This window comes from Aethina tumida, chromosome 1, assembly GCF_024364675.1.
Source record: "Aethina tumida isolate Nest 87 chromosome 1, icAetTumi1.1, whole genome shotgun sequence".
Classification (NCBI taxonomy): Eukaryota; Metazoa; Arthropoda; class Insecta; order Coleoptera; family Nitidulidae; genus Aethina; species Aethina tumida.
In genome coordinates this window covers 7,928,656-7,941,142 of record NC_065435.1, presented here as the reverse complement: position 1 = coordinate 7,941,142, position 12,487 = coordinate 7,928,656, and the positions used below count along the sequence as shown (strand labels likewise).

At 23.7% G+C, this 12,487-nt stretch overlaps 1 protein-coding gene across 1 annotated transcript; it reads right to left on the bottom strand.

Moving 5' to 3' along the window:
* Window positions 1-268: 268 nt before the first annotated feature.
* On the bottom strand, window positions 269-4,934 carry LOC126264316 (uncharacterized). Its single transcript, XM_049961742.1, has 4 exons — window positions 4,857-4,934; window positions 4,643-4,801; window positions 484-651; window positions 269-430 (listed from the first exon to the last, which is right to left on the bottom strand). Exons 1-4 carry the CDS (start codon window positions 4,932-4,934, stop codon window positions 269-271), a joined length of 567 nt encoding a protein of 188 aa, XP_049817699.1.
* Window positions 4,935-12,487: the final 7,553 nt, after the last annotated feature.

The following is a 12,487-nucleotide window of genomic DNA, read 5'->3' as shown; positions in this document are numbered from 1 at the left end:
TGTTCGTACGTAGTTTAAATATAGATAGAATTGGTATGTTTACGGAGGCAATATTCCAGATATGCAGGATTATATTAACCTCCCACAGGCTCTCCGAGTAGGCAATCAATATGAGGAAAATTTAAATCCCGAGCTCAATTCATTGAGTTTCCGTGACCAGGCAAATACTAATTACCATGCGATACAAAATGGTTAATTTAATATTAAAATATTAAAGCAATTTGCATGTATTAATATTTATTTAGCTTAGTACATAAGTGGTGGTGGTTTAAATTGGGGCAGTTTGTGCTTCCATGTAAATGCACATTAAAACTTCATCAGTTACTTCGTCCAGAACTTTTACTGTGGTCTTCCAGTAATAATCGGCGAATGGCCAGTTGGCAAACAGGGCCTTCCCATCGATTGTACCATTAGTAAGTGAATAAGCACCCTAAAATTAATTAAGTATTCAATTAATTAGCCAGTTTTATTAGTTGTGAGTACCTTTTGCAAGGGGCAAGCAATGCGGGGCTTGATCAGGGCCACCAAAGGTGCCCAAGGTGTGTGATCTTTGTGTATAAAAGCGCACAGGCGATTCAGATGTATTCCCTGATAGTCTTCGCAAGTAGCCAGTGCATCCCTGGACTGGCACCTCCTCAAAGACAAATCCAACTAAAAATACACCGCCACAATTTACCAGCAAGCTTGACCCATTAAAATTTTATACGCAAATAAATCAATAAATTAATCAGCCACAAAAATGTCGTAAGTTTTGATGAATCACTGTAAAACTATCAATAAAGCCTCACGAAGTGGTATTATAAACCTCTCAGACACACTTATATCCTTGGCTGCAGATTTATGTGTCCCAAGTTCGAGTGCATTTCGTGCCGGTTTATAATTCTTGCCACCAATAAAAACTTAAACAACTGTAATGAATGGAATTCATTTTATCTTTTGTCGTCTCGCATAAGTTTCGTGAGGTAGAATTAATTTCTACAATTATAAACGGTCTCTCTACATTTTCAGTGCTGCTGTAAATAAAGCGCATATTGTTCGTCGTAATAAAACGGAAATAATTAAAAATTTAAGGAAAAAGTTACATTCTTTCAAAGCTTGCACTCTTTTATTGATCCGAATAACCGTTCTGGAATATTTTTATTTAATTAAGGAATTAATTAGGTTTGAAATTTAAATTCAAATACGAATATGATTCATGATGTAGGGAGGAAAATACAATTGAATAATTAATATTATGATGTTTTCTAAATAAAATGAGATAAGCGTTAAAAAATATCAGTTTTTATTTATAGACTTTATATAAATGGTAAAAAAATGAGAACAAAAGGAAAATTTAATAACGAAATTACGTATAAATAGCAAAAAAATAATTTTAACGGTGGAAAACAAGAAAAATTAAAAGAGAAAGTTAATAAAAGCACCATCACATTAAGAAAAATGTTTTGTTGAAAAACAACTTAATAAATTTGTAAATTATAAAATTAATCTAAAGTCTGAAAATGGTTTTCAAAATATATAACAATATGACTTTAATTTGAAGAGCAAGAAAGAGAAAATACAGTAAAATTATATTGATATGAATAAAACTATAATTTAAGGAGAGAATTAATTAAATATCAAAAAATTCTGTTTCCTAAATAATATAAAGAAAATTATTATTACAAAAATATAAGTTTTAATTTGGAAAATATGTATAAATAGCAAAAAAAGTAATTTTAATGATGGAACTTCAAAAATTTGAATTATCTCAAATGAAAAAACAAGAAAATTTAAAAGAGAAAGTTAATAAAAAGACCATCACATTAAGAAAAATGTTTTTGTTGAAAAACAACTTAATAAATTTGTAAATTATAAAATTAATCTAAAGCATGAAAAAGGTTTTCAAAATACATGACAATATGATTTTAATTTGAAGATCAAGAAAGTGAAAATATAGTAAAATTGTAGTGATTTGAATAAAATTATAATTTAATGAGAGAACTAATTAAATATCAAAAAATTCTGTTTCTTAAATGATATAAAGAAAATCATTATTACAAAAATATAAGTTTTAATTTGGAAAATATGTATAAATATCAAAAAAGGTAATTTTAATGATGGACTTGAATAATTAATATTATGATGTTTTCTAAATAAAATGAGATAAGCGTTAAAAATTATCAGTTTTTATTTATAGACTTTATATAAATGGTAAAAAAATGAGAACAAAAGGAAAATTTAATAACGAAATTACGTATAAATAGCAAAAAAATAATTTTAACGGTGGAAAACAAGAAAAATTAAAAGAGAAAGTTAATAAAAGCACCATCACATTAAGAAAAACGTTTTGTTGAAAAACAACTTAATAAATTTGTAAATTATAAAATTAATCTAAAGTCTGAAAATGGTTTTCAAAATATATAACAATATGACTTTAATTTGAAGAGCAAGAAAGAGAAAATACAGTAAAATTATATTGATATGAATAAAACTATAATTTAAGGAGAGAATTAATTAAATATCAAAAAATTCTGTTTCCTAAATAATATAAAGAAAATCAGTATTACAAAAATATAAGTTTTAATTTGGAAAATACGTATAAATAGCAAAAAAGGTAATTTTACGATGGAACTTCAAAAATTTGAATTATCTCAAATGAAAAAACAAGAAAATTTAAAAGAGAAAGTTAATAAAAGCACCATCACATTAAGAAAAATGTTTTTGTTGAAAAACAACTTAATAAATCTGTAAATTATAAAATTAATCTAAAGCATGAAAAAGGTTTTCAAAATACATGACAATATGATTTCAATTTGAAGATCAAGAAAGTGAAAATATAGTAAAATTGTAGTGATTTGAATAAAACTATAATTTAATGAGAGAACTAATTAAATATCAAAAAATTCTGTTTCCTAAATGATATAAAGAAAATCATTATTACAAAAATATAAGTTTTAATTTGGAAAATATGTATAAATATCAAAAAAGGTAATTTTAATGATGGAATTTCAAAAATTTGAATTCTCTCAAAATGAAAAAAACAAGAAAAATTAAAAGAGGAAGTTAATAAAAGCACCATCACATTAATGAAAACGTTTTGTTGAAAAACAACTTAATAAATTTGTAAATTATAAAATTAATCTAAAGTCTGAAAATGGTTTTCAAAATATATAACAATATGACTTTAATTTGAAGAGCAAGAAAGAGAAAATACAGTAAAATTGTATTGATATGAATAAAACTATAATTTAAGGAAAGAATTAATTAAATATCAAAAAATTCTGTTTCATAAATAATATAAAGATAATCATTATTACAAAAATATAAGTTTTAATTTGGAAAATACGTATAAATAGCAAAAAAGGTAATTTTAATGATGGAACTTCAAAAATTTGAATCCTTTCAAAATGAAAAACAAGAAAAATTAAAAGAGAAAGTCAATAAAAACACCATCACATTAAGAAAAACGTTTTTGTTAAAAAACGACTTAATAAATTTGTAAATTATAAAATTAATCTAAAGCCTGAAGATCAAAAAAGAGAAAATACAGTAAAATTGTACTGACATGAATAAAACTATAATTTAAGAAACCCAAAAAATATTGTTTAGATTATTATTCAAATTCTGATTTTATTCAATTATTCTATAATAAAAATTCATTAAACAGGTAATAAAATTAACAGAGATATAAATTTAATTTAAATTTTAAACGAGAAAGAAATCAAGTATTGAAGAAGTAGTAAATGTGCAGTGAACAAAAATAAAAAGTAGAATTAAAGTAAATAAATAATATGAAAAATAAACGTAAAGAGATGTGAATTAATCAATTTGAAAACTAGAAACGCTGAACTGGTTCTTCAAGTCTACAATACGAATTTAATCTTATAAACAAGGAACAAAAAATACATCAAAAATATGCTTCTGGTGTTAAGCCTTGTGAAAACTATAAAGTTACTTGAAATTTGAATATGTTATTCAAGTCCATAATAATATGAATTTAATTTTTGGCCCCATTATAATTAAAAAAGCAGTAAAAAATATATTTTATTTTAATCCAGTAGAAAACTGTAAGTTTGAACAGGTTCTTCAAGTCCTTGATGTTGTGAATTTAATGTTAAGAACATAACAATCCAGTTTGCAAGTTATGATGTGAATACAAGTATACATCTGAAGATTTAATATAAATCAAAAAGTATTTTTGTTAATAATCTATTGGAATTTTCCAAGCATAACATATGAATTTAAATAAAGGAAAAATCCAAGCAACACCTTAATCTATGCAGAGAACAACACAAACCATCCCAGAAGTGTATTTGGAGTGTTTATCCATTTATCCATCCAATATGGTGATTTATTAATTACAAAAACGTTTTTCTTGACCATACTTTCAAAATGGTTCACCATAAGATATAATTTACATCTTTTCTATTGGCCTTGTGATTTATGTTAATATCATTAATATGTGGCATCGCGGTTTTTCTACAGCAATAAATCGTCGTTTAATATGGTCAATGTCACGGTTCTGGTATGTCATTTGATTACTAAAATTGTCGAGAGAAAGTTCGACGAAGAATGGCTTTAAACGAGCAAACCATCATCATCGATTGATCGGTTAACCTTTACCATGTGAATACAAATGAAAATTAGCAGCTGAAAATCGTACCTTCAAACCATTTTGGATGCCTCTCCTCACCAGGATTTTTCCGTTAAGGTAAAAAGTACGGTTTATTGTCTGAAAATTTACATCCCTCCATATAATCGGGGCCTTCTCATAGCCCGGACAAAATCCTTTTAGTTGATAAATCCGTAACGTTCTGGGCCTCTAAAATATCCACAATAGAAAATTGGCCACGTTAATAAACTCTTTTTGTACGTACAGAATCAAATAGGTCAGTTTTTGTTATAAAAAACGTTATACAAATTGAAACGAGTAAACCGAAAATTGGCAAATACATGTTTTTTTTTTAATAATAAGAGAACTGTGCACGACTGTTATTAAATAAATTTCATTCAATTTAAATAACAATACAAATTGATAAAAAAATAAATAATTTAGCTCTGTCAGTAATTAAATTTTCATATCGCTTATTAAAATCGTGTTCCGGTTATATTTAGTTAGGCTGATAAAATCTTGATAATTTAAATGTGCAGACAATCATAATATGACACTATCAACAATCTTAAATTTATAATTGGGTAAACAATGTTTACAATCAACAAAATTTGGGCAGCTGTAGAAGAAAGGTCAGTTTTTAAACAAAGTTTCATTGGTAGTTGAATATTCAAGAATAAAATTTATAAAAATTTGATTTCTGTCCAAAATTCTTTAGACATGAAGAAATTTTTAGTTGATATGAGTTGATTTAAAAGTGGCAATGAATGTATTGAAGATGAGCAACGTCAAGGTCGGTCTGAAACCTGTACCAACGAAAAAATTAAGCAATATCTGGTGCAAAATTCTCGTACAACACGTTTGGAAACAGGCCAGTCATTAAACTGCGATGAATCAACCACTAAAGAGAAGCTTTGTATAATGAATTCCCTCAAAAAGTTGTATAAATGGATTCCACATAAATTACGACAAGTCTAACTTGTCTGGACAATGGGTTGGAGCTAGTAAATCTGGAGGAAGAGTGTTTAAGAAGTTTTAACCCAAGAAAGGCTTTGATTAGTGAATTTTACATATTCACCAAGAGGTCAACAACTGATAAATTGACTAAGTTCAATAAAAATGTACTGAAAGTTGAGCTTCTTTGGTCAATAGAAAAGGTGTTCTGCTTCTTCGTGACAACACAAGACCGCATCTGGTATTAAAGACTCAAAGGAAGCTTCAAAATTTGAAAGGGAAGTCCAGATATTTACCGATGTGACTATAATTATTTTGGTCATTGTTCAATTCTTTAAATAATAAATGGTTTAAGCCTGGGGGGGAGTCCCATTAAAAGAACCTAGATTTTTTGTCTTGCTGGGTAGTGCTTTGACAAAAAATTGTTTATTATATAAAGTAATTATTTTGTTGAATAAAACCTACTTCAAAGAAAGTTATGTTATTTTAAAAGTAGAAACGTAAACGTAAATTGCTTTTTCCTGTACCTGATATTACAAGTTATGATTGGCAAACTCTGATTAGTTTTTATTTAAATTCTCTTTGAAAGGACACCCGAATATTTGTGAATAACTTAAGTTACTTTCACCTTCAGCGACATGATGTTTTTAGAATGTGATAAATTAACCGCCGGAATGAATATTTATCAACTATTTTCACTCGAATAAAAACACAAAACGTTCGATAAAATTCGGTCATTTAATAGAAATTTTCTATTTTATAAATAACCATTTCTAGTAACACAAAAGCATAAATATAACAACAAAAAAGGATGTCTCTCTTTCGGATTTATCCATTCCTGCTATCGACACGGATTTTTCTGGTTGGATTTTTAGTTTGTCTCCAGACAAATTGATTTTGTGTGTGTGTGTCATCATCAGTCCCCATATCTTGTTTGACAAAAATAAAGTATTTGGTAGGGAGATAACGATACGCGGTGCATGTAGAACTTCGAGAGTCCGGTGAATAATGCTGTAAAGTTTAAAACGCAGAGCGGGATTAAAGATATTTTCGTGTTTGGCATTTTAGTTGTTGTTTAAGTCAAACAAATTTTACATGACGAATACCAAAAAAAACTAAATTAGAAATAGAAAACCAAATTAAAAATTAGATGCTAATAAAATATATATTAATCAAAGGACAAACTTAAATATATTTATTATGATACAAGTCCGTGTTGTTTAAAGTATATTGAAAAAAAATGTAATATTTATAACAAATATCCTTAAAGTATATATAAAAAATAGTACAATAAAAAGCAAAAATATTCAAATATCTTAAGCATGTCTTTCGTTTTCTTGAAATCCTCCCACCAATATAAAACAATTTCCATGAAATTTAGTTTACCTAGGTTTTCAATTGTTTATTATTATTGTACAAAAAATATGGAACTCGATTTTTAGTTTTAATTATTATTAAAGAAATTATTGCTGAAGTCTGTCTAAATTTCGTGTTTTGAAAATTTTGTATCTTAATACAAAAATAATAATTTTCATGATTTTTGTGTACAAATTATTAAATATTGGCTGATTATTTTATCTAAAATTCTTGAGTTATCCCCTAAAATTGTCAAATTATGTGAATGTAATGAAAGTATAAATTAGAATGAGAGTTTTTTCTGTTTTTATTATTTTTTATCAAAAAAATTTTGTGAATTCTTATCTAAATTTGTAAAAGTTACTGAAAAATTTTGCCATTTTCTAAAAAAAAAAAATAAAAATCTATCAAATTTTGTCAAATTATGTGAATGTAATGAAAGTATAAATTAGAATGAGAGTATTTTCTGTTTTTATTATTTTTATCAAAAAAATTTTGTGAATTCTTATCTAAATTTGTTAAAGTTGCTGAAAATTATGCCATTTTATAAAAAAAAATCAAAAACTATCAAATTTTGTCAATTTTTACAAAGAAAAAGAATACGATTAGAATTACAGATTTTCTGGATTTTATTATCATTAAAATGTAATAAAGTATAAAATTCAAATAGAATGAGTCATTTTCTAGTTTTTTTTTTATAAAAAAATAAACTGAATTTCTGCCTAAAATCGTGAAAATTACTGAAAATTTCAGCATTTTCTATCAAAAAAATTTGACAAATTTAGTTAATATTTGCAAAAAAATTAGAATTAAAAAGTAGTTGAATCTTTAATTACTCCCTAAAATTGCCAAATTTTATGAATATTTATACCTAAATTAGATAATTCAATTAGAAAGAGAAATTTTAAATTTTAAAATTACCGAAAATTGTCAAGTTTTGTTAATTATTGTACAACAAATATGGATTTCGATTAGAATTACATATTTTTGGTATTTATTATCATTGAAAATTTTTCTCTAAAATTCGACTTATTGAAAGTGTATTAAAATTCTCATATTTTTTTAAAATTTTCAATATATACCTATACAAGATTTCACAAATATTAAAGTTTTTCATGTTTCATTTATGTTTAACAAAATTACTAGATTTTAATATTTAAATAATATTTTTACTAAAATAGTAAATTTTTAAATTTATTAAATCATATTTATCTTTGTTTAAAAATTAAGAAACTTCAACTTAAATTTTTACCTAAATTTTTGCCTCAGAAATGAAAAAAAAAATCAAATTCTCTGAACCTTTATCTAAAATTTACGAAATGTCAGTGAATATAAAAAATTAAACTTGGACTATTTATGTATTGATTTTCTTTCTTTCTACCCTATCAAAATTTCTATAATAATGAATATATAAAGCATTTCTATTAAATGATTAAACTACATAAATACATTGTATCAATGAAAATTACAAAAAATAAATAAGTTATTAAGATATTTTTAAATTAAATTAAATCATAAAATTAAAATGTGATTTTTTATGTTTTAATTTTAGACTAATTTGAACAAATCATCATTAATTATTAATAAAAATTGTTTAACAATCTAGCTACGTAATAAGATTGTGTACATAATGAATATTCTACTTTATATACATAGTTTTATTAAGTGTTAACAGCTGGTCAATGTGAAATTTATTATTTCTGTAATAAGACAGTGGATAGTTTGATTTTCCAATTAAATCTATTACCTTTATGACTCTAAGAGGATAATTTTAGAAGAATACATACAATTATCACATTAAACTTAAGTATAAAAGATAACACAACAACAAAAAAAAAAGGTGAAACGGTTAAGAACAACAAAATTACTTATATTTATTCAATTAATATGAAGTTTTTACAAAATATATGAAAAATTATTATAAAAATATATAAAAAATATAAGTTTCTTAACTAAAAAATTCAATTACTGGAAACAAATAATATCGTTATTTACTAATAATTAAAAAAAAAACGAAAATTTTAACATCTTACCTCTATTATCAATTTTTTATACGACGTAAAATTTGTCAAAACGTAATATTTTTAGTATTAAGAATATGATAAATAATATTTTTTGTTTTTAAGCTGATTTAACTTGATTTAAATAAATGAAGATAGTCAAAATTATTATTAAATAACGAAATAATATTATACTGAAAATTCTACTTTACAGGTGGTCAATGTAACTTGTATTATTTCTATAATAATATAATTGATAGTTCGATTTTCTAATTACGTTAATCATATTTATAATTGTAAGAAGATCATTTTAGAGGAAACTTTTCCATTATTCAAGTTTAAATTACTTAAATTTAAATTGTATAAAATAATAAAAAATAGTTAAAACTCTAAGAACAATAAAATTATTTATATTTATTCAATTAGAATAAAATTTTAAAAAACATGAACATTATTATAAAAAATGTCTTGTATTTAAATATATTTTTATATGAGGTAAATCTTTAAATAATCTGTGGTTGAATTTTATTTTAAATTGTATATGACACTTAAACCAAAATATGACTTTAATGTTTATAAAAAGTTATCAATTTATTTTTATTACAAAATAATAACTAATAAAATTTCTATTTAAATACATAATTTTATTAAGTGTTAACAGTTGGTCAGTGTGAAGTTTATTAATTCTCTAATAAGACAATGGGTAGTTAATTAATCTATTAGATTATTGTAAGATGATGATTTTACAGGAAACTTTACAATTACCATATTAAACTTAATTATATTTATTATTTAAATTTAAACAATGTTAAAATGTTAAATGGGCGTTTTGAAAAAAGCTTCCTAAATACGTTCCTGTGAAGTGACTAACATTAACAAGTTCAATGTCACTACCAGTTTATATGCAATAAATTATAGCAATGTATACAGGGTTGCATCCAACTGCATGTAAACGACAACTTAATTTCCATCATTGAATAAATCCCAGGCGTAAAATTCAATTTTTACGTGATCGCTAATTATGTTTCATTGTTGTTTAAACCTTTGCTACATTAATTATGCATTTATCTTACAATAACAAATCGCTTATCAATATAACAACAGAATTGTGTGTGACTGTTCCTTTGTTGCAAACAGTTTCTTTTTTTTATTATTATTATTAATATTATTGTGCTGGCCATTATCTGGACACGTCGTGCATGAAACGGAATGCGGAAATTGATAGTCCCTTATCGCGATCGGACATGACTTTTCTCAAAATCACATTTATAACGCGATTTTTAAACGTTTTAATCGCTCTCCCTACACACCACACTGATTCTGTTCATTTTTTTTTTGTTTTGTTTTTCGTTTTCATTTGTTACGACATCCTCACGCCCACGTTTAATTGGATCGACGCGTCTTCGGTTGCGTTTTTGAAGTGGGCTAATTGGTTTAATAATGCTTGGCCACCCCAATGTGAGAGTTGAAATGGGAAAAAATGCGTTTGGAACGAGACGCGTCGTTGCCAAATCTTTCTTATATTTTAAATGCACTATTAATCGAGTTTTGTGTTCATAATTAACGTTTTTATTTACTTAATTTCCTAGACAAATTTAAAATAGTTTTTCGAAACAAGAATTAATTTTACATATAAATATTTAATGCTAAAATTTTAATTTATAAAATAAATCAATAATTTTAATTTTAAAAATATTCTACTTATTTAAGGGATAACATTAACTAAATAAATTGGAAATTATATTTTCTACATAAGAATATTTTTATTCAAGTTTTGAGTTACTAATTACGTTAGTTTAATATTTTAAATATATTTAAAATATATATTTTACAGGCAAAATTAATTACATAAATTTAAAATAGTATTTCCTACACAAGATATTATTTTTCATGTAAAAAATTTAATGAGAAAATATTAATATTAATAATTTTATGCATTTAAAAATGTTTTCCTGTGGTGAGAAAATATTAATATTAATAATTTTATGCATTTAAAAATTTTTTCCTGTGGTGAAATAAAATCACATGTTAATAATTTATATCTAAATGTCTTATATAGTTATTTTGAATAAATCCATAGAAAAATTACTGTAAAGAAAGTTATATTAAATATTGCTAACATTTGGATGTTTAATAAATTTAACTTTTCCACGTTTTACTAAAATTTGAAAATTGACTAATTTTATTAATTAATCTATTAATTATTGTGCTTATATTGTTAACACAAAAATATTCCAGCTTTGAGTTATTATAACATTTTATATGATTAATTTCTGAGTTAACTAACTAAGTATTTATTTTTATTCGAGTTTTGAGTTACTAATAACAGTAATTCAACATTTTAAATATTTATTTTAAAAGTTAAATTAACCACGTAACTTTAAAATATTATTTTCTACATAAGAATTTATTTTTCATATAAAAAAAATAATGGAAAAATATTGATTATTTTAAAGGTAAAATTAAATAAATATAATTTTAAATTGTATTTTCTACAAAACGAATTTATTTTTATACAAGTTTGGAATTACTAATTAGTGTATTTAATATTTTAAATATTTATTTTACAAGCAAAATTAACTAACGTAACTTTAAAATATTATTTTCTACACAAGAATTTATTTTTCATATAAAAAATTTGATGGAAAAATATTAATATTAATAAATTTATATATTCAAAAATGGTAAACTCATAAAATCAATATGTAAATAATTTGTATCTAAAAAGGTTCTGTCACTTTCTATAGTCACTTTGAATCAATGCATAGAGAAGTTACTCTAAAGAAAGTTTTGTTAAATATTGCTAATAACTGTAGTTTGGTTGTTTAATAAATTTAACACCTCTACGTTTTATTAAAATTTTATAATTGGCCAATTTTATTAATTAATCTATAAATTATTGTGCATATATTGTTAACACAAGAAATATTTCAGTTTTGAGTTGTTATTAACATTATTATCACATTTTATCAACTACTTTTAAGGTAAAATTAACAAAATAAATTGTAATTTGTATTTTCTACAAAACGAATTTATATTTATACAAGTTTTGAATTACTAATTAGCGTATTTAATATTTTAAATATTTATTTTACAAGCAAAATTAACTACGTAACTTTAAAATATTATTTTCTACACAAAAATTTATTTTTCATATAAAAAATTTAATGGAAAAATATTAATATTAAGAAATTTATATATTCAAAAATGTTTCCTATGGTAAAGCCATAAAATCAATATGTAAATAATTTGTATCTAAAAAGGTTCTGAAGTTACTCTAAAAAAAATTATATTAAATATTGCTAATAACTGCAGTTTGGTTGTTTAATAAATTTAACTACTCTACGTTTTATTAAAATTTTAAAATTGATCAATTTTATTAATTAATCCATAAATTATTGTGCATATATTGTTAACACGAAAAATATTCCAATTTTGAATTGTTATTAACGTTATGACATTTTATATAAGTACTTTTAAGGCAAAATTAACTAAATAAATTTTAAATTGTATTTTCTATAAAAGAATTTAGTTTTATTCGAATTTTAAGTTAACAATTACGGTAATTTAACATTTTAAAAATTTA

What these genes read in the sequence shown, in the direction of transcription:
- LOC126264316 (XM_049961742.1), bottom strand. Translation starts at nt 4,934, where the DNA reads ATGTATTTGCCAATTTTCGGTTTACTCGTTTCAATTTGTATAACGTTT. An exon ending in AAACTGACCTATTTGATTCT is followed by an intron (nt 4,802 to 4,856) that starts GTACGTACAAAA and finishes TGGATATTTTAG; the next exon opens with AGGCCCAGAACGTTACGGAT. An exon ending in TTGCTTGCCCCTTGCAAAAG is followed by an intron (nt 431 to 483) that starts GTACTCACAACT and finishes AATTAATTTTAG; the next exon opens with GGTGCTTATTCACTTACTAA.